The sequence below is a fragment of the Centropristis striata genome, chromosome 8 (genome assembly GCF_030273125.1).
Source record: "Centropristis striata isolate RG_2023a ecotype Rhode Island chromosome 8, C.striata_1.0, whole genome shotgun sequence".
In the NCBI taxonomy this organism is placed as follows: Eukaryota; Metazoa; Chordata; class Actinopteri; order Perciformes; family Serranidae; genus Centropristis; species Centropristis striata.
Genome location: NC_081524.1, coordinates 22,671,203 through 22,694,462, shown reverse-complemented (window position 1 = coordinate 22,694,462; position 23,260 = coordinate 22,671,203). Strand labels below are relative to the sequence as shown.

Sequence of the window (23,260 nt, the reverse complement as noted above, 5' to 3'; positions counted from 1 at the left end):
TTTACTGGCCAATGAAGAACAGGGATACCATGGTCCTTAAACCAGCTACTGGTAGCTTTGGGGCCAAGTCCTGTTGGAAAATGAAATCTACATCTCCATAAAGTTGGTCAGCAGCAGGAAGCATGAAGTGCTCTAAAACTTCCTGGTAGACGGCTGCTATGTTGACCTTTGACCTCAGAAAACACAGTGGACCAACAGCAGCAGGTGACATGGCCCCAAACCACCACTGACTGTGGAAACTGTACACTGGACCTCAACAACGTGGATTCTGATCCTCTCCTCTCTTCCTCCAGACTCTGGGACCTCGATTTACAAAGGAAACACAACATTGACTTCCATCAGAGAACATAACTCTGGATCACTCAGCAGCAGTCCAGTCCTTTTAGTCTTCAGCCCAGACGAGACGCTTCTGTCTCTTGTTCCAGAGGGTCTTGACTTGAGGGATGCTTCAGCTGAAACCATGTCTTCATGTCTGTCTGGTGGTTCTTGAAGCACTGACTCCAGCTGCAGTCCACTCTTTGTCAATCTCCTCCACATTTTTAATGGGTTTTGCTTCACAATCCTCTCCAGGTGCAGTTATCCCTATTGCTGGTACTGTTTTCTACCACATCTTTTCCTTCCCTTCGCCTCTCTATTAATGTGCTTGGACACAGAGCTGTGGACAGCCAGCATCTTTACCAATCACCTTTTGTGTCTTTCTCTCCTTGTCAAGGTGTCAATGGTCGTCTGTTGGACAACTGTCCAGTCAGCAGTCTTCCCCATGATGGTGTAGCCTACAGAACTAGACTGAGAGAACATTTAAAGGCCTTTTGGGTTAATCAGCTGATTAGAGTGTGGCACCAGGGGTCTTCAATATTGAACCTTTTCACAATATTCTAATTTTCTGATATACTGAATTTGGGATTTTCATTAGTTGTCAGTTATAATCATCAAAATTAAAATAAATAAACACTTGAAATGTATCAGTATGTGTGGAATGAATGTATACATTATACAAGTTTCACTTTTTGAATGGAATTACTGAAATAAATCAACTTTTTCATGATATTCTAATTATATGACCAGCACCTGTACATACCTGAGAACCTTTACAATTATAACACTAGATTTTTCACCCACATATGTAAGATTTTCAGAAAAAACAAGATACATGTGTCTGCTATCATGAACCATCTTAGGTTTTTCAAGAAAACAAGTCGTTAGAAATTTAACCTGAAAGTGAATGCTGCCAGATGTCACGACTAAATCGCAAATGAGTCTCAATTGTATCAACAAGAGCTAACATGGCTAACAGAGAGCTAATATGGCTAAAACAACACATCAGTAAACAAATTGTTTTCCTGGCAAATCAACATTTCAGTCAAAATAGATAAGATCATTTTCAAAACATGATGATATTAATAAATTTACCAGATGTACCAGTTGTCCTTCCAGGTTGGCAAATACACTGATAACATCTGCACAGTTAGTGACTTTGATTGATGGAATGTAAGATCATGTAAGAATACTGAAAATACTGCAACATGAGTGGGTGACTAGATATAGAGATATGTTGAAAGCTCTAAAATGACACTCTGAGGTTAAGCCAGCCCTAAAATGGACTTCAGTTTCCTTTAACTTTGAATTGTGGGCGTCCCGTTTCTTTAAAACAGTGGGTATCTCACTGTTTGTGTGAAAGGGAGGACTGTGTAAGATGAGATAAAGTTTGAAACTTTATCAAACCCTCTGTGGAAATCGGACAGCAGATAAACAAACCTTACCTCAGCCCAGGCGAGAGGAAGGCAGGCCTGATGTTTCGTGTATGCGCCGGGGCCCGTGGGATATCCCCCCTCCTCCAGCGGTGGTAGGTAGGTGATGACCGCCCCCGGTCAGAAAAGTGCTGTGAAACCCCGTCGTCATGATGCTGAGGTAGTGGAACTCGCTCTATCAACGGGTGACTTGAGAAGTTTCCCTGATAGTAATAATAAGATAGAACAAACAGGAAAGAGAGACGGAGTGTGCAAAAGTGAAAGATGCTGAGTCAAAGGGTGGGGGCGCACCGACTGTTTTTAGTTGGGTGATGAGGTAACGGATCGATACTGTTGTCTCATACAGTGCCTTTTTACTCGATGTGGAATCCTTAATAACAAGGAGGTGGAATGTGTTTTATCACTTCCTTTCTGCCAAATGTCAATTTGTACAGCTGGCTGAAAACTGAAAACAAGTGAGTGTATGTTAATAAGGAAAGTGGTTACAGTTTAAAGGTTATATTTATTGACAGTCACAGTGATTTTAAAGCTACAGCAGTCCATTTATTTCAATTTTAAAGTTAGAATTTTTTTTTTTAAGAAAATGAATTTAATTCACATACATTTATGTTGTCTTCCGCTGTGTTCATTGATTTTAAACCCATGAAAGACATCAACAGCACGCACAACTTTAAGTCTTCAATTGTTTTTTCTGTGTGAACTGTAGAAACTGTAGTTTTTCTGTGACAGCCGAAGTATTGGTTCTTTGCCCCCTTCAATTCAGACAGCTACAACTACTCTAAACTACAGCCTGGTGCCACTCACTGGTGTCGAGGCTCTTTCAAAAGCATCCAAGATGGCTGCAGCTGATGCAAAACTTTCTGTTGTGGAACTATTTTCAAATTTTAATTGCAAAAATGACACCACTTGTCACATATACACCCAGAAAATGCCTGTGTTGTTTTCCATGAAAACAAATAGTTTTATTCATGGAATGAGTTACAAATTGATTGAAAATACAGTAAAGACATTGACAAGGGTAGAAATAATAATTTTAATGCACCTTGCATCTCCAACTTTACCTCTAGATGCTCAACCAGCCTGAGGAAGGATCATTTTATTGCTTCTCAAATCAGCACAAAACAGTTTTCAGCTGTGCTAACATAATGCTCAGGTGTTTTAATGATCAATGAGATTTTCAACACTATAAATGTGGATTAACACAATGTGCCACAGAAAAATATATAATAGATATTTCATAAGAAAATCAGCCGTTTCCAGCTTTAATAGTCATTTACCACATTAACAATGTCTACACTTGATATGTTATTTTAGTTTTAATGGTGCTTTTCTTTCATAAATAAGGACATTTCTAAGTGATCCCAAACTTTGGAGTGGTAGTGTACATTGATGCTACACCAACACAGCTCATCTTTGCATACTATTGTCTGTTTACATATGTCCATTGTTCTGTGCTACGTCACATTTGTGCCCCTACACGTATTTTAGTATATGGCCTTTGATAACTCCCCTTGGAAATTGAAAATGAACAGAGAGTTTCCAGACTAATACATATTAGCAATTTAGTCTGGTGATGTCAGGACACAGTTTTTGTGAAAGTAAACACATTATAATGATATTACATCTATTGTGGTCTTGGTTTTCAATTGGTTTAAAGACAATCAAACGCTTTTGGACAAATTCATGGAAAGGCTTGAGCTCAAGGGAACTTATTGTCAACTTCTGCTGCTTGCTACTGGCAGAAGAACGTCCAACTTATACTATATAGCCAACAAAAGTTGTGTCACAAGCAGTTTTCTTTTCAGTACATGGAGTTTATTTTAAAGCTTAGTGTTTGAAGCCCACTGTGCCATATTCCACTTGGAAATCAGATACTTGTTAGCTTAGCTTACTAATATTAGAAGTGATTCTCACAAATGTTCCTTTCTCTTGCGTATTAGTTCAACACCACCCCTGCAAAGTCATTGTTATGTTCATTCTGCAAGCTTCAGTGCCGGTTTCAGTTTGACGTCAATCTTATCATAACAGTTTTATGTGATCTTTTTTTGACTTAATCTTTTTCTCATCTCTCTCACATCTTAGTCTTTTTTTGTCATGAGAGCAACCCTGGCACAACTGCCCATATTTGGTTTCATGTTAAGACTTGGTCAAGATAGGATCATGAAATCCACTTTCTACTGAGATTGTACGGTTGAGGACAGACGGCTGTGGGCTCTGAAGGAGTCATGTGGTCTGCATGTCTCCTGCATGCAGGATAAAAGACAGACCACAGTTACTGCAGCCCTAAAGGGCACGGGGAGCTGTGTTCCCATTTCCTGCTCCAGTCTTAAAGTTTGGCATTGCACGGAAATGGACATAAAGATTGACGACTTTCCACCAAAGAGCCCGTTTTACTACAGAAGTAAAAGTTGGAATATGTGAATCGATGTGTTGCAAGTTAAAAAACATGACTCTGAATGTCTAGTGCTGAGGGTTTTTTTTTAACCTGAGATGATTTGTGTCACTTTCTTTGAGTTTACAGTCTTTTCCTGAACCCTAACCTCGTCTTCACAGGTGCAACAAGAGTGTGAGGGAGATGCCAATCAAGCATGGTCTGTACACGCCCACAGAGTCTCAAATTAACTAAAAACACCTGCGTGGGTTAAGGACCTTTATCTTCCGAAATTCTTTTCTGAGGCCTTTTTTCAGTTTTACACACTGCTATCAAATGTATCCTTATTTAATATTTACCAATGCACTTCACTAGAATAGCAGCTTAACTATGTGCACCTTAATGTCCTGCAAAGGGACAATTTCACTGTTCAAAACCCAAACTCTGTTTAAACTGACATATTGTACCTAAAAATCTCATATTACATTCCCATTCTGTTTCTTGTTTTTCATTCTTGTTATTTATTAGTTGTTGTTTTTTGTTGTTGTCACAGTATGGTGACCTTGAGTGATTAAATTTATTATTATTAATGCAGACATGTAGGAACTGAGCAAATTTTCTATAAAAATGTATTTTCTGCCGGTCACAGTTTAAATTGTATTGCTTTCTAGTTGCAGTTTGATTAGGTTTCGACAACAAACCTACTTGGTTAGGTTTAGTAAAAGATCATGGCTTGGTTGTTTGTCATGCAAGTTAAAAAAAAGTCAACTTTTGTTTTCATACAGGACACAGACAGCAGTCTTGTGCTTGTTTGACGACTAAATAATGCATGATAATGCAACTTTTAGGAGACCAGGCTATCCTGAAACACACATGAAAAGAATAAAACACACAGAGCCACAGGGTTTAGATTAGAGCAGTGGACATTTATATCATAATTTACACTTTTTGACATTTTTGCACATAAATAACTATGTAAACCAGAATGTAAACAGAGACAGTCCTTTCGGGGATTCTCCTCTGGAGTTAAAGCTCTGATCAGAGAAAGAGACGCTTTGGTCAAACATTAGTAAGAGAGAAAGATAATGAAACATAAAGACAGAGAGAGGGAGAGAGAGAGTTACAGAGTTCAGGTGGTTGATGTGCAACTGCTGCAGAAAATCACAGTTGCTCTTGTAACATTAAGTTGAGTCTTAATGCCATTATGACCAGTTTCAGTGATATTGTACACAGTGTAAATGGTGCAAGCATCGGCACTGAAGTTATAAAGTAGGAGGAGGGGGCCAGTGCATAAAAGAAGGCCGAGGTGCTTTGGTGTATGCCAGTTCAACAAGATGGCGGACGGGTGGGGTTGAAGAAGGGGCCATTGCTTCTCAACCGAAATATCAACAAACAACAACAACAAAACATCTACAAAATGTGAGACCACAGCGAAAGAGTGAACACTTCATCATATACACACAATACATCTTCCCTTTTCTTCAGCATTTTGATTCCTCAAGTCCTTCTTTCCCTTGTTTTTATTTTCCTTTCTTGTGTTTTTTTGGTGTGCATTTTAAAAATTAAAGCCAAGTGAACTTTGGTTACTAGCGTCAAGTGTGAATCCCTAAATCTGAGGATGTTCACTTCCCTGTTGGGTGTTGACAGTGTTGTAGAAAAATAAAACAAAAGGAGGGACGACGGGGAGGGCGGCTAGCCGGCCTCCCGAGTCCGTTATGTGCTACATATTGAGCGGGCTGCGCCGCTCTCCTTTGGACCACATGAAGAGCTGCACTCCAGTTCAGTTTGGTTTCTTCTTCTTTCTTCAAGTAGCAAAATAAATAGAAAGCTCCCACCTTTAGCTGTCCCTTTAAACACTCACACACACAAACACACACACTTGCATCGTCACATGCACACTGAGGTAACCGTTGTGAAAAATATACAAAAAAATGCCCTTTTTGTTTAGAATTAAATTAAGTAGGCATCAGAAAAGGACACAGACATACTTTAGGGAAGCCATCAAGCAGGGTTGAAATAAAGCTCTTCTTGCTAAATTAACAAATTTATGTGCCACACTTTGGCAAATCTTTCAACCCTTTTTTAACCTGCTATATTGTTTATTTAAATTTAAATAGTAAAAACCCTGAAGAGTGGACACCTCTGGTTCTATAGGACAGAGGCTGCAGGACGGACGGATATAGGCATAGAGAGAGTGACTATCTACAGAGAAATGGCCACAGAGAAAAAAAAAACATCAACAGAAAAATATTCCTTTTTACATTGATTTCACCCCGTCAGTGTAACCATCCCTTCCACTTATTGCTTTTGAAGACAACAAATAAAAAGTATAATAAATTAAGAAGGTTATAGAACAACTAATTGATCAAAAAAAAAACAAAGACATTTGAAAATAGAGACCAAATAATACAACAACAATAATGATAATAGCATTATATTAATTACATTAAAGGTAAATCCTGGGTAGATGATTGTCTCTAAGTATGATAAACGCTGAAACTGCTAAGTAGTCATGGGACAGTGTCTCTTGAGCCCTGAGTACGCGAGTCCCTGAAAACCTGGTGTAACCATGATGTCACTCCTGATGACAACCAGGTCGAGAATTATTTATTTACAGCTGGTGCTCCTGGCAACCCAGTCCGCCTTAAGTCATGCAGTCTTGACTCTGTGTCCATTGGGTTTAAGGTTTAAGCGTGATCCTCTGACTCCTGCTTGACGGTGACGTTTGCAGGAAGTGGCGGGATGGGGCTGCTGTGCCGCATCTTGATGACCGACGTCTCGTTCGGGGACTCGTACGCGCCATAACTAGACAGAAGGTCGGTGGCGCCGCCCTTGTGGTGAGGATGGAAGTGGGAGGACTTAAGGTCGGTCTCCCTCCATAGAATCCCCAACACTTGCTTCTCCAACATGGCCTCCATTTCCACGCCTCCCTGCAGCTGATCCAGCTGCTCGGCATGCTCACTGACGTCAAATCGCTCGATCTCCTCATTGGCGCGTTGCACCTCCTCCAAGCCTGCCTGACTGGAGACACCTGGGCAGTAGCCCTTGATGTGAAGCCGCAGGCTGCACAGGTGGATGTAGTGGCGGTGGCAGTGGGGGCATTTGTGCGGACGCTCGCGGGAGTGTAGGCGCTTGTGCAGCTTGAGGTGGACAAACTGGGTGAACTTGGCGGGGCAGAGTTTGCAGTGGTAGGGCTTTTCTCCTGAGTGGAGCCGCAGGTGAGTTTTCAGGTTGCTGGTGCTGCTGAAGCGCTTGTGACAAACCTGGAAGAGGAGACATAAGAAATTATGTCAGCAGCTTGTACCAACCTTCCAACTAACTGTCACATTTGTCTGGGAAATTAGCCCAATAAAAGCAGCATCAGTATTATTTCTCACCTGGCATTCATGTGGCTTCTCCCCGGTGTGGACCAGGAAGTGTTTCTGCAGGTGAGCCAGTTGGGTGAAGCCTTTGTTACAGGTCTGACATTTGAAGGGTCTCTCTCCACTGTGAACACGAAGATGAACCTGCATGACAGAGAAAAGATAAAGATCTGCTTAGGCATGTTCAGATATTGTAAATATCAGAGAAACCAACAAATTAAAAAGATTTCTAAGTGGTAAGAAATATTTACTTGTTGGTTTTGACACTCCTTGCTCTTTCATGTGCCTAATAAACCTGTTCTGCTGCCTAATGAACTGCAATAAGGCAATAAATCAAACATGAATGACTAACGCGGAACAATCCTCACCTTCAGGTTTGACAGCTGTCCGAAGGTCTTGCTGCACACGTTGCACTCGTACTTGATTTTGCCGTTCTGCTTCTTCAGCGGGTACGGCAGGGCCTTGTAGCCCGCCGAGCCGGGGCCACGCTTCACCTTGGTCAGGTTGATGGCCTCCTCATCGGAGCAATGATCGCTGATGTTACCCAGCAGGGCTGAGGTTGGCTTGGTGGGTACCCGCTCGTTGGGAGGTGCCGTGCCTGCTGTTGGGGAGCCGCTGGAGGGGGTGTGGGGAGGTCTGTGTGGATGAGGCTGCCCTGGGTAAGGGTGGTGAGGCCCTGCTTTGTCCTTCAGAGAGGTGGCAGATGAGAAGGCACTGGTGGGCCTGGGAAGGAAGAAATCTCTGTGGGAAGAGATGGAGGATGGGTGGACATGGTCAGGCATCAGGAAGCGCCTCCCTGCCGTGTCGGAGGGCAGGAGGGGCACGTGAAGGGGCAGAGGGCTGTTGTAGAGGGGGTACATCCTTGGAAAGATTCCTCCTACTGTGGGGACACCACCGCCAGGCAGAGGATAGTGAGGGGGAAGGAGGTAGCGTGAGTAGGGGGCTCCTGGAGGGTAGAAGGATGAGGAGAGGGGGGTGGATGGTGGGGAGTAACCGGGGTACGAACCCAGTCCGGTGGGGTAGAAAGAAGCTGGCACCGGACCTGAGGGGCTCCCTTGAGGGCTGCTGTCTGGGCTGCTCCTTGCAGACGGGCTGGGTGTGGCTGAAGACTGATTTCCAGGGGAACGGGTTGCAGGATAACCAAGCTGGCTGGGTTTGTGTCCGAGGAAGTCTTCAGGGATGTGAGGGTGGGGCCTGAGAGCCGGGTAGAGGGCGCGAGGGTACAGCGGGCGCTCAGGGCTGTCGGCACAGCGCGGGCGCGTGGGGAGCGGCCTGCTGGGCTCCCTCTTTATGGACGAGGAGGAGGAGGTGCTGTTGGTGCCGCGCAGTATGGAGAGGACACTGTGTTCCCTCTTGGGCGGGGTGGGGGTCACGGCGACAGGGGACGGGCTGGAGGCTTCCACCAAACGCTCCTCACCGCTCACCTGCTGCTGCTTGACCTCCAAGAGAGATTGCTCTGAAGAGACAGAAGGAGAGAGGTCAGTGGGAGTTCAACAGATCAAGATAGGATCTTCTAGGTTCTCTTTTTAAATAGTAATCATGACTTTTATTTACTAACACAAATACTTCATTTCCTTTCAAACTCAGCCTCTGCAGAGATTCACCTCTGCGTGCCAAAAAATCCTCTAAAGCTAAACTGTGTGTGTGTGTGTGTGTGTGTGTGTGTGTGTAGGTGTGTGTCACAGGGTTAAGGAACACCATAAGTAACTCAGTGGGCCAATTAAGGTGACAGATTTGATGAACGAGTGTGAGGGACGAGGGCGGGGGCAAAAGACAGGAAGTGAGGCGTGACAGCTGCCTGCGGGCATTGTGTGTGTTTATATACTGTGTGTGTGTGTGTGTGTGTGTGTGTGTGTGTGTGGCTATAAAATCAAGATAAAATCAAAATGGTGGCAGACCGACAGGGCTGATGGAAGGTTTCCTGCTAAAGATATCCTCCGAAAAAAAGGCTGGCCTCCTCCTGCCCTCCCCACACACACACACACACACACACACACACCATGACAAGGTACACACACATGCAGAGGTGCCTGCAGACAAAGGACTCTGTCTGATTTGTTGACTCTTCCACTTTTGGAGCACACACTCACACATACACTTTTGATCATGCTCCCACTCTCCCGATTCTCCTGACCATTCGCTATTGTTTCCAGGTCAAGGGTCAGATTAGAGAGCTTCCTCCTCAGTCACTCACACCTACTGTCTCCTCTGCATGATGAAAGAGTGGATTAGGAGGAGAGCTCACACACACACTCTCTAAAAGCCCCGGGTAGTCAGCTAGCAGCACATCTTGGCTGTTAAATGGCTGCAGACGGGCCCTTAAAAACGCTGCCGTCTATTATCTATAAGCTCATTTACTGCCCAGTCAACTTTTAACCATGAGGTCACGCAGAGGGGAGTGTGTGTGTGTGTGTGAGAGAGAGAGATGGAGGTTGTCATAGTTAATCCTGAGTGCCAGCACTGCTGAAATTTGTTTGACTCCCCCGATTCACCCGCTCACTCACACACACACCATCCGTCGGTGACCCTTGCATCAGTAGTATAGCGGCAGTGTGTAAACAGTGAGGTTATCAGTTAGCCTTCCTCCTCCTCCTCCTCCTCCTCCTCCTTCCCTTTTCTAGAAAACAAACAGGGCGGCCATCTTGGAGATATCAATCTGTCAACACGGCCTTCTGCCAGGAAGTTCAAGTAGTCAACAGAGGGGGTGGGAGGTGCGACTCTACCTCCCTCCTCCACCTTCTTTCTGCTCTTTTCAAGTCGCGCATATATCAAGGCAAATGGCCGACACACTCTCACACACACACGGCATGTTTGAGATGAAAAGAGTGGGTGCAAATGCGTTGGCATGTCACGCTTATGACTGTGTGCGTGTGTGTGTGTGTGTGTGTGTGTGTGTGTGTGTGTGTGTGTGTCTGAGAAGAAGAGAGAGTGTTTGTGTCGCCAGAGCAGAACGTCTTTGAACACCACACACACAAACACACACACTCACACTCTCTCTCTCACACACACACACACACACACACATGGCTGACAGGTGCCAACACTTAAAGAATGCTAAACAACGGCGACAAAAAAGGGCGAGGGCAGAAGAGAGAGGAGAAAGTGAGGGAGTGAGACAGCGGTGCACTCGCAGTCATTTTGCTCACTAACACGCACAGACACACACACACACACACACACACACACACACACACACACACACACACACACAAGCGTCTGGTTTTGCTATGAGTGCACTGGAAAGAGCAAAAACCAGAGATAAGATTAACAGTAGACATGTTGAAATAAAACACAAAATGTTGTTTGGACCAGATGGGACACAAATTTGATGTCAGAATTAATCAATAACGATCTGATATTAAACAAAACAACCCAAAACATGTTGAAAAAGCCACAATTCAGATCATATCTGGGTTCAATCTCTAAAGGTCAGCCTGGCTAACTAAAATCATTTAAATAACTGGATTGCAGTGTCTCAGTCTGCGGCACGGCTGCTGGGATTCATCAGCTTCCTCCTCTTTTACCTCTTGCCCTTGTAGCTGGGTTTCGGTTTAACGTTACTTAGTCAGAAAGATTGTGGTTTTCTTGGTTTTACTCAACCGATGAGATTATTTCTGACTCGATTTGTAGTGCCGGTTCAACAGTCAAAAGTACTCATGTTAGGAACGAAAAGTCGTCTTAAAGCTCTGTTGATTCAAGCTAAAACTGCAGGTAAGTGTTTCTGCTGCAGGTAAACGCCAGAATTCAAGTCACTGGCAGGTCAACAGCAGCCTGTGGGGCTAAATGACAGAGGCAGCTAATTAAAGACAACACATATACTGTACACACACACGCACACCATCACACACTTGGGCTTTGGAGAGGGGGTGGGGAGGCAGGCAGGGAGGGAGGGAGTGGGGGGGCCGAGGGTACCTCCTGCCTCTCTCCCCCAGGTCATGCGCATTTTTTCCTGGGCAGTGGAGTCACCCAGGCTGGGTCTGCTGATTCCTCTACCAGCTTCACACTGCCATTAGCCTGTAGTCACACCTGGAATCCCCTGAGCTCCCACTCTCTCTCTTTGTTTTCCTCTTAGCTCGCTCTCCCTTTGATCAGCTCAACTAAAGTGGATAAGTGCAGTTAGTCTGCTGTGTCATGAAAGGGTGAATTTCAGTGCAAATTTGTGTCTCTGCTAAACATCCCCAAAAAAATCCTCATGTATGAAGTAAGGTTAAAGGTTAAGATTCAGGTTTCTGATGGATCTCAGCAGTTAGGTGTTTTTTAAATATTATTATTGAAAAATAAAATAAAAGTAAAATATTTCACCATGAGGAGGGAGAAATCTGACGCTGACTTTTAGACGTTTTTCTCGTAAAAAGGTCACAGAAGACACACACACACACACACACACACACACACACACACAGTCATGCAAACACACAGTCTCTGCTCCTTTTATTGAGGTTGAGGAAGGTTGAGGAAGGTTGTGTGTGTGTGTGTGTGTGTGTGTGAGCTTTCATGTTAAAAGCGGGTCTTTAAGCGTGTAAGACTGTGGCATTAGGGGCCATATCCCCCTGTCTGTGTAATTACACTGTCACTGGCACATACACACAAATACAACGATGGCACTGACAGAGATGAAAGGTTGTTGGTCTTGTAGTTTTGTGTGTGTGTGTGTGTGTGTGTGTGTGAGATAATGACAGGCTAACGTACAGAGAGGAAGGAGACACAGCTACACTCTAAAACACTGTTAGGCTTTAAGAACGGCGACAGGACACACTCAAGACACACACCCACACACCTACATTGTCTATTGATTTTAATATTTTTTATGACTGCAGCTCAGAGCAGCATATGTTTAATAAAAATAGTCTCTTTCACAATAAAAGTCCAATTTTGATTAAGATAAAAAATAAAAAAAACATGAACTTACTGAGTTTCTGCATCATCATCTCTCCGGACGGCGGGTAGTGGAGACGTCGGGCGAAGTCGTGGCAGTACCAGACGAGCAGCTCAGCGCCGGCCGGGACGGGCTTCACCGTGTAGAAGTAAATCTCCATGCCGTTCTGACATGCTGCAATGTTCTGCTCCGCCGCCGAGTGGGCCGGGTTAACGTACCGCATCCAGTTAGAACGAGTCTCGTCCAGGCCGTCGACGAAGTGGTGGAACTCCTCGTTCTCGTAGATCTGGAGCGAGGGAAGGAAGGAGAAAAATTATTCAAAATTACAATTTAAAAATTAAAATTTTTTGTAAAATCATTATTAATGTTGTTTTGATGTCAGAACTTAATTTAACAAGGGATTCTCATTTCTGTTGTTCTTTCTTTACTTGTTTCCCTCGATAAAACAGAAAGAAACAAATTTCTAGCAAAACAAAATTAGTTAATACTTTTAGAATAAAGGCAAAAAAAAAAATCAGGACTATGCAAAAATGAAATTAAATATTTTTTCCCTCCCTTTATTCACTTCCCTTTCATGACTTTGTTGACAAACTGACTTACAATCTAAGTGAATTACCAACTAACAAGTAAGTACAATTTGTTACTAAGAAAGAGGAAGTAGAGAAGACATAGAGGAAGTAACTAAATTCAATAATAATTACATTAATTCTTCTGAGGCAGAATGCAAATTAGTCAGAAGTTAACAATAAATATGTATCTATGTAGCAAAACTCACAAGTAAAAAAGTAAATATGTATCTATGTAGCAAAACTCACAAGTAAAAAAGTAATTTAGAATGTAAGAAAACGACCAAAAAAGCAGGTCTGACTAAATAACTGCAGAATTTTTTTTAACAGACTTTGACTAGTTTAGACTGAATCAAGCTACATCCAACCATCTTATTTCCTCTCTCCATCCCTCCATCCTCTCACCATCTCTCTGTCTTCTCCTTCATCTCCCTCAGACGAGCAGAAAGAGACGAAGTGTTGCAGAGGAGGAGATCCTCTTTTATATTGAAAAGGGAAAGGAAGGACCAAGTCATTTTCTACCTCTCCCCCTCCCCTTCTCTCTCTCTCTCTCTTTCTCTCTCTTTCACTCCCTCTATCTCGATGCGTCGTTTCTCTCGACTGACTTTGTGTGTGTGTGTGTGTGTGTGTGTGTGTGTGTGTGTGCGCGTGAGAAAGTGAGAGATGAGCATCAATGGAACACCTTTCTGATTTAGTTTCTGCTTGTGGTTTGGAGCAGAGTGAGTGTGAGTGTATGTTGTGTAGGCGGTGGTCAGGTAGGTGGTTTGTGAGCGTGTGTACTCTCACTCAGTCAGTTACCGGTAGTGATGGAGTGTATTCTGTCGAAAGGTCTGTTTGTGTGGACTTACAGGAACCACAGCGTGACATGTTATTTGTGTGACGGTGACATCATATCCCCATCTCTCTGTCTCATGAACACACACAGAAAAACAGCGAGCCCAGTTTCCTGTTCCACTGACTGACTTTAGATGTGTGTGACGTCACAGGAAGGGGTCCCTCCGGCTTCTGAGGAAGTGAGTGTTGGTGTGCCTGCATGTGTGTTTTCCCTTGCGTGTGTGTGTGAGGACTCACCCTCCAGAAGTACTTGCGGTTGGCGTCTTTGGGGACGCTGTCGGCCGTGTAGATCTCGCCCACCAGGGGACCGAAGCGAGTTCCTTTGGGGATGTACTCTCTGCTGCAAACGCCGACCACCTGCACCAAGACAAGCACACCCACGGGTTACATAAAAGATCGTAAGAGGTCTTTGAAGTGGATTGTCTGTGATGTTGTGTGTCTGAAGATGTTTGCACACCAAGTTTTACCGTCTTAATAAGTAATAATGTGGTGATTACATGTGAAAAACTTGCTTTTAACATCCTAAAACGGCAAATTATAACTTAGGATGTTAGGATGCAAGATTTTTGCACGGAAAGTCTTTTGTGGTAAGACGCGGCAGAAACAAATTGTTTTTCACCATGTGACTTGTCGTAGTTATGGCGTGTGTGTGTTTTCATGTTTTTGCGCACATCCATCAGTGATATGTGTCATTAAGTCTAATTAACTCTTATTATATATACAAATACAGACTATCAACCAGCTGTCAACACAGACGATGATTAATGAAACAACTTCACACTTCAGTTCATTTAGAGTGTCTGTATGTGTGCATGTGTGTGTGTGTGTGTGTGTGTGGGTGTGTGTGGAGAAAAACTGTAAAATCTCTCTCTTTCAAATCTCTCTTTCTCTCGTCACACCTCCACCCTCCACACTCGCCACATCAAACCAAAACTGCTGCCACTTCAGACGCTTCAGGAGGGAAACATCCAGACACTCAGAAAAAAAAGAAAAAAATCTTTTGTTTCTCCTTTTTTTTCTATGTTTCTTGTCTGATTCAATCAAAGAACAGAACACGGGAGGAAGAGGAGGAGGAAGAAGGAGTAGAAGAAGAGAAAAGAGAGGGATTATGTGGCGACGAGACGTCAGGCTCCAGCCGTGGATGGTAACGTAACACACACACAGACACACATTTTCTTCATGCATAACCCACACAAACAGACATCTCTCCCAAACCCCTGGTGACACGGGAAATCCCCCCTTCCTATTTTCCCTTTATAGGACCAGACATGCACGTTTTTTTGACTTATTAACAGACTTTTACAATGCTCTCTCTCTCTGTGACCCTTTCATCTTTAATCAAACTCCTGTCTTCAGCCTTTCCCTTCTTCCTCTCTGAGTCCAGATAAATATTTAGCTGATCAGCTTCTTCTCTCCCTGGTTCTTGCCTCAGTTTCCTGTTGATAAGCCCCTGATGAGAAAATCTATGTGATCACGCCGCTTTAAGTTTACAGACAAACTCGTCAAAATTGCCAAAGTCGCAACCCTTTGACCTGCAGTCATGCACAAAAACACAGCATGGATCCACCACAGAAGCAGAAGTATTACTAAACTGGCTTTTTATACCATAAGCTCGAGACTGGAGCCTGTGATCACTTCAAAATCTGTGTCATCATTAACTAATGAACCTTTTTAAGGTTTTTTATGCTCTTGATCATCTTTTTGTTTTTAGGTTTTTGTTTGGGACATAATCAAAACCTCATCACTTTTTTATATTATTATTTATGAATTAAAGGTGTTGGAAAATGCAAATTTACAACTAATGTTTTCTCAGTTTTTTCTTTTCTTTTTCACATAACCAGAGAGTCGTTTTAACTGTTACCAAACCTCAGTTTCAACCTTTGACATTTTGACTTTTTCACCTCCAGTTCGATCAATAACTTAAACTTTATCCGTTCAGGTTTGTCAAAAAGTCACAAGCTCCCTAAATGATTAGCTGAGAAAGATTTACAGAGGAAATGAGTCAGGAAAATCTGATTTTTTGCTCCTTTCTGGTGACAAAAACTGACAAGCTAAATAACTAACAAAATATCTGATACTACAATAGAATATTGATTATGGTAATTGATTCAAATGTGATTTTACCAGCTATTTTGCACCAAACTTTCCCTGAATCAACACAAAGCTTCATTTTTAAAGAAGCCAAACCTACAGGGCACTGTAGATATGAGACTTGACGTATCTATGTGCTTGAAGTTCACATTATAACCTCATTAATGTTACTGAGTGGCTTAAAATCAGCGAGTGAGGCAGCAGGATGTGTGAAGAGATGTTAAATTGCGCTCCCTGGCAGCAGACACAGGTACTGCAGCTGAATGGCATGAAATGAACACACACACACACACACACACACACACACACACACACACACACACGGGATAATGTCGTCATTATTCTCTCAGATGATGAATGAGGTCACATGTATGGATTCGAGCTGATGAAGTCTCAGTGTACACACAGCTACAGTTACACTTTGTATGTGTGTTTGTGTGTGTGTGTGTGTAAACTCTTGCTTCAGGCTTTTCACACACCCACTCACACACACACAGATTCCTCTCTGTAATGTGTATGTGAAGTTTTATGGCGAGACACGACCCCCTCTTCATTACATGACCGACGTCTGACTCACGAGTGTGTGCAGATGGCTTTCTCTGTGTGAAAATTTGTGACTGGAGAGAAAGTTTGTATGTCTGCCAGTGTGTGTGTGTGTGATTCTGAGTCTGACCTCCTTGCTGTCAGCCGGGTGTTTGAAGGCCAGATTTCGTGGCAGTGATGCCTCAGCTCTGGTCGTTGTCGTCACGGAGTCACTGTCTGGCCCCGCCTCCCACGGCGTGTCTTTAACGATGTATGTGCACTTCTCCTCGAACTCCGCCTCCGTCCACCGGGTCAGGTCTGCGTCCTCCATCTCCATTTCCATATCCACATCTGTGTCTACTAACGTCTCGGCTCCGTCTGAGCCAGAGCTGGTGGTGGCGGTGGAAGCCATCTTGGCGCCGTGTTGCGTGTCGTCCTGCTCCATGGTGTGCGCCCCCTCACTGGTCAACATGGCCGAGCTATGAGAGGTCGCCTGGAGGAGGAAAGAGAGACATTTTTTAAGTTTTGATTTTCTTTTTTTTTCTTCGTTTTTTTTACATTTTTTCCACCAATTAACACTGATGTACAACAACAATATTGAAATTTAGAAAGTAACATGTGGATTGGAAGAAAGAAATTAAAATTGAAGAGAAAATAATGAGAAGAAAAGATGAGGAGAGAGAAGGAGAGAAAGAAAAGTTGGAGGAAGCAATGACAGAACGAAGGAGGGAGAAGAAACGATCAGGCGGAGCAAGAAAAATAAAAAAGCAAGTAAAGAAAGGAAGAAATAGCAAAGACAGAAAGAGATAAAAGTTGAGATGGAGGGATAAGAGGAAAAAATATCAATGAAATAAGAAAAAAAGGAGACTTGGGAGGAAAAAAGGAGGAAAGAAAGAGAAAGATGAGGACAAAAGATGGTAAAACAGACAGAAAGATGAAGGGATGAAGAGGGAGAGGAGGAAGAGCTGAGATTATTATGTGGGGTGACTCAGGGAGGAAGGGGGGTCTGACTAACACTGCTGTCACACACACACACACACACACACACACACACACACACGCTTAGAAACAGACGGGAAACACTTTGTCTTGTCAACTATTAACAGAAACGTGAACTGATTTTGAAACTAAATCAGGAATAAAACCTTATATATAATATATATATATATATATAGATATATATAGATATTATAAATATTTACTAGTAAAACAACTTTAATATAATGATGATGTTATTATAATAAGGGTAATTTTGGCTAAAAAAGAAAACCCAGTACTGCCAAACATTTTACTAACTCACACAGCATTAGACATAATAATAAACATTAGTTGTTTATGTTTCCCAATCTTCTAAATTAATTCAACTGATTTATTCTTCATTGATCTTTTAATTTTTTGTCTTTTAAAACCACAAAGTAGAATTTTAAATGAGTCAGACTGAGATCTGAGACTTTGATGAAAGGGGAACAAAGAGGAACTCAACACGTGTCTCGGATAAAGTGATAAAATCCTTTCCTGTTCTGCAAATTCTTAATTATATTATGAATATAGCTTCAAACTGATGCAGTTTTTCAGTTGAGTACATGAATTATTATGAACTAAAAGGAATTTATTATAATAAATACCAACAAATTCTAACACTTGTACAGCAGCTGATACAAATATTAAATAATGAATGTGAATAGTTTCCATCAAAACCACATTTTCTATGAAAACTAACAATTATTTTACATTAAGTAAGGGTTTGTTTATCAGCAGTTTTAGACTTTTTTGTGTGTTTTTCTCTCTTTCCTATTCTCTGTCTCTCGTTTTCCTTGAAGCAAATTAACTTGTAATATTTCCCCTGCTGTCTTTTTACCCTGTCCTCTGTATTTGACTACTTTTTCGACAAAGACAATGAAAGTGTAACTCATTTAGCTGTCAGTTTCTGTGTGTTAGAGCAGATTATGAAGCTAAAATCTCTGTATCCTCTCTGTGTTTCCCCCCTCCTCCCGTCTCTTCCTGGGGTTGAAGACAGAGGAAGGAAATGCTGTCTGTGTCTGAATGAAGCTAAAATTGGAAGCAGAGTGGCACTGCAGCGGAACCGGCAAATCATCCCAACTCCCAGCGTGTGTGTGTGTGCCTGTGTGTGTGTTGGTAATGGATGAGGGGGGCGATGAGGAAGGGAGCGCCAAAACTTTTCCATTTGGGGGGCCACAGCAGCGCAAACAAAACTTCAAAAGCGATCCCACCCAAGACACAGACTCACACACACACACACACACACACACACACACAGGCTGATATCCACTCAGGGAAAAACATGCTGCTCATCCCACGCTGGCGAGCGGAAAGCAGCAGATCTTCAGTGACCACACTCAGCTCTGTGAATTCTTCTGCAGCCGCAAGAAAGAAAATTATTTCACATCCAACTGGCTCCAGTCACAGCTAACGACTTCTCCTCCAAACAGCAGCAAGAAGTGACACAAAGAGATGAACTCAGAGCCCCTCTGGCGACTGACGAGGAGCAATTTTAAAACATGAAAACTGACATTTTTCATGTTCACAAAGTCCAGAGACTAATTATGTCTCCATATTAACTGTAACTTTGAGGTTTTTTTTTAAGTCTTGCAAATCACACGATTAATTGTCTTGATGTAAGCTTGCAAGAAAAGTATCTTAAAACTTGATAATTCAGAAAAAACCTGTTCAAACAGTCTGCAAGCTATGTTAACTGTACAACACATTATTCTTGAACAAAGTAAATCATTCAAATTAAATTAAAATCCCACAAAACTCATTATTTAAATTGTAAAATAAAACTTCCAGCAAGAAAATACAATTTCTCTCAGACAGTGGCTTTTCCCACAGAGAACAGTTTCTGCTGTATTTGCCTTTTAAATGAAGCATTAAAACCTGAGCGGAAGTGGGAATGTTCCCCAATATTTCAGCTCTCAGCAGAATCTTCTTTTTGCATAGCAGCTGCAAACATCGAAAACTAATAGTGAAACCAAAAACCAAGAAACAATTCACCTCTTGCACATTTAGATCAACTGAAAAACCAAAAGCTGAGTCTGCACACAGTCACTGGAATTTCAAAAGAAGGTGCAATTTAATAAATGGAGTCAAGATGAAACTCTGTGAGCTGTTTAACCACCTATGAGGGAAAAACTGCAACGATGAACCACAATATCTCATATAGATCCATGAAGAATGAGAGAAGGCAAATTCACTGTGATGTGAAGGTTATTTTCTGACAAAAAACAAACAAACTAATATCCACCTGAGTCCAGCTGTCTGCATTAAAATGTGAACTCCTTTAATTATGCAACAAAGCCTTAAATCCCAAACTGAGGTGTTGAGCAAACAGCTCCCAACTCACTCAGAGAACACCTCCAAGTAGTAATGAAACAATTTAAACTAAATCTAATAAAGTGCAAAAAAAGAACACCAGCAACAGCATTAAAATAATAAAAACAATCTGAGGAAGCAAGAAATAAAAAAAAATCTTTAAATTTCCAGTCAGAGCCAAGCACCAAAAAGACAAAAACATTTGTAAAAACATGCTTAAAAGTCTTATAAAGTATATTTTACTTGCTGCTTTTCTGTTCCCAGAATAAAGGACATTTTACCACAATCCCTAAATTGAAAAAAATGTCAAAAAGAAACAACAAAGGAGCTAAAAACAATTTCTCAAAAATGAAAAGTCCTTTAGCAGTTTTTTCTTCTTTTCCGCTTTTGGTAAAAATATAAAAAGTGACACAGAAAGTCAGAGGGTGTTGCGAGCTGCTCCGTACTCACCGTGTAACTTTGGTCCCATCCACACATAGGGACGACCGGTCGGATCCCCTCTATATCTGTGTGTGAGGAGTGTGTGTGTAGGACAGGTGCAGGTCTCCCCCTCTGTCCGTCCCGCTCCGAGCGCTGATACTCCACGCCGCTGTGCGTGTGTGTGTGTGTGTGTGTCAAAGTGTGTGTGTTGGGAAGTGTGTGTGCTCCACTCGGTGTCCTGTGTTCAACTGCTTTACAAAGCCCGAACGAGATCCATCTAACTAAACTGGAAGGAGCCGCCTCTCCTTCTCCAAGCCACGCCCCCACAGTCTTCCCCTTCCTCCTGGCCCCGCCCCCTTCCAACACCCCTCTTTCCTCAGACACACACACACACACACTCACACACACACACACACACCAACAACACTACTTTTCTGCATCAAAATAAAGTTTTCTATCAGATAAATCTGTGCGCGTGTGTATGTGGGAAATATCTGTTAGCAGCTTCAAAAGGGTAAACAACATGTGTGTGTGTGTGTGTGTGTGTGTGTGTGTGTGTGTGTGTGTGTGTGTGTGTTGAGGGGGAGCACTGAGTCACTGTCACAGGATGTCCCTCTCTTCCCCAGGAAAACACACACACACACACACACACACACACACACACACACACACACACACACACACAAACACACACACACACACACACACACACAAGCACACACATAGACACTGCCTCTAGGGGGCAGGACTGGTCTGCCCGTGCTTCTCTAAAGTACACTGTCTCTCTCTCTCTCCTCTTATTGTCTATGTCTCTCAAACTGGCCTTGTTACTCTCATTCTCTATCATCCTGTAGCTCTCTCTCCCTCCCTCTCTTTGCCCCTGTGTCTCTCTCTTTTACTTTCTCTCTCTTTAAAGTGACTTAATTTCAAGTTTCTAATTTAAATGTAAATGTGGAAACACACAAGAAGCCCAATGATTGAGAACACAGAGGAAAAAAAGTGAAAAAAGAAAAAAAATGGCATTGCAATCAGATTATTTAAGAAAAATCTGAGAGAAAAGCAGAGAGGAGAATGCAGTATGCAAAAACACACATGCTGCTGTTGTAAAGATGTAAAGTTTCATCAGGGGCTCAAAGAAAAGTTTTTATAGAGTTCAGAGACAACATGTCTTCTGTCTTCCAGTCCGGTAATTCCTGTAGCTGGTCTGGGTTAGGGTAAGACAACCCTAAAACTTGGTTATGATCAGGGACAGATTACAGTTAATAAAAGAGATGAATTGCAGATCTGTGACAGGAGTTAAACTCCAGTTTCCTGCAGGAAAGTCTGAGGAGCTTCATACAAGGTACACTACTTCCTGCACTGAGCATTGGCATGAAACATAAAACATGGGGTGTGAAATTGTCCAATATGGATGTAATTTCTCAGGATATAAAGTGCTTACTATTAAATCCACTAATACTATTAGAGAATTCTGCCGCTTATGGTAAGATAACATAAATATCAGACAGTGATTGGCTGAAATTTCTGGCATTATTGTTATAATTGACAGAAAGCTTTTTTTTTTTGTTTTACTTTGCAGAACTCACCACATTCTTAAAGCCCTGGAGAAAACAACATGTTGGAAGTGTTACAGAAACATTAGCACATTGGACTTGGAAAGATTTCTCTCATTAATTTTATATAAAAGTGTTCAGAATTGTCATTGTACGTTTAAATTGCTGTAACAAGGAGTCTGAAAGCTTTTATTCCTTCTCTAAATTATCTATCCCTCTGTGTCTTCTTCATTTTTTATTTTAATAATTAAAAAAATGTATCAGCATATCATATAAAACAAATGTTCCGATATCAACTCAATACATGCAGAGATTAAACAATCCTCTCACTCTCCCTGTTATAACAAAAAAGCTCTCTCGCTCACTAACACTGGAAATTCCCATCTAATTGTCCCCCGACTCCCTCAATTTACCTCCTACTCACTCGTCTCCCCCCTCTCGCCCCTCTCTCCTCCTTCCCTTTGATTTCCACACTTTATTTACAAAAATGATTTTCCACACTGACCTCTCTCTCTCTCTACTTTTTTCCATCACGTTTCTCTCTCTTTCTCTCTCTTTATTCCCTTGAAGCCTCCCCTACAAATAAACAAATCCAGAAATAAGTCACTGTTCCTTTTCAGCATTCTTGTGTTTCTCTGACTTGATTTCTTTTGCTTTCCATTCATGTTTTTTCTTGTCAGATAATGTAAGTCTTATAAACTGCATGGCAAAGAGAAGCAGAAACTGACAAAATAATACAATTGGGATATTGGCAGAAACACAGAGTTTTAACGAATTAAAAAATGATTATCGTTACACTGCTCCTGACTCTAACTAAAACAACCACATGGACCAAACAGATAAGATTCTATTTTTAGAGAAAAATGTTTCATATTATTAACTTTCTTTCCCTTTCTTGCTGGCGTGAAAACTGTGTTGAATGGAAATAAACTGAATGTGCACATGATATCATCACCAGATCAGCAATCATCAGTATCAGCCTTCAGAGAGCTAGATGAGTCTCCGGCTGTTTGTGTTTTTTTTTCTTCTTTCTCTAATGAAGAACGATGATCAGGAAAAGAAAACAAGCAACAGGAAGAAGAGAAGAAGAGAGAGAGACACAGGACCTCCCTCTCTCTCTCTCTCTGGTGACAGAGGGTCTGACCACATCACTCGCTGCCTACTGCTTCCTGCCAACAGACGACCCCGACACACACACGCACACACACACACACACACACACACACACACACACACACACACACACACACACACAGATGCAGATCTGTCCCACAGCTGTCGGACATGTTGATGCTTTGCAACCAAGCAATTCTTCCCTCTGCAAAACAACCGAAGAGAGAAAGAGAGACAGAGAGAGAGAGAGAGAGAGAGAGAGAGAGAGACATTAAAAAGACTGCACCCACATACATGCATAAATTACAGTACACTTGTGCAACAATTTTGCATAAATAAATATTAAATAAGTAGGGAATTTAATACTGGACAGTGTTGGTGCTTTCAAGTGGCTTTTTATTTTACATTTTCCTGAGAATGTCAATGTTACATGTCAATAAACCCAAGTTAACGTTCATGTGGAAGCAAACTACA

General features: G+C 42.2%; 1 protein-coding gene across 1 annotated transcript; it reads right to left on the bottom strand.

Annotated features, from left to right (window-relative positions):
• Positions 1–5,024: 5,024 nt before the first annotated feature.
• Positions 5,025–20,344, bottom strand: prdm1a (PR domain containing 1a, with ZNF domain). Its single transcript, XM_059339435.1, has 7 exons — positions 20,151–20,344; positions 16,522–16,863; positions 13,995–14,114; positions 12,391–12,643; positions 7,850–8,937; positions 7,497–7,625; positions 5,025–7,382 (listed from the first exon to the last, which is right to left on the bottom strand). Exons 1-7 carry the CDS (start codon positions 20,175–20,177, stop codon positions 6,807–6,809), a joined length of 2,535 nt encoding a protein of 844 aa, XP_059195418.1. The 5' UTR covers positions 20,178–20,344; the 3' UTR covers positions 5,025–6,806.
• Between the last annotated feature and the right edge of the window lie 2,916 nt (positions 20,345–23,260).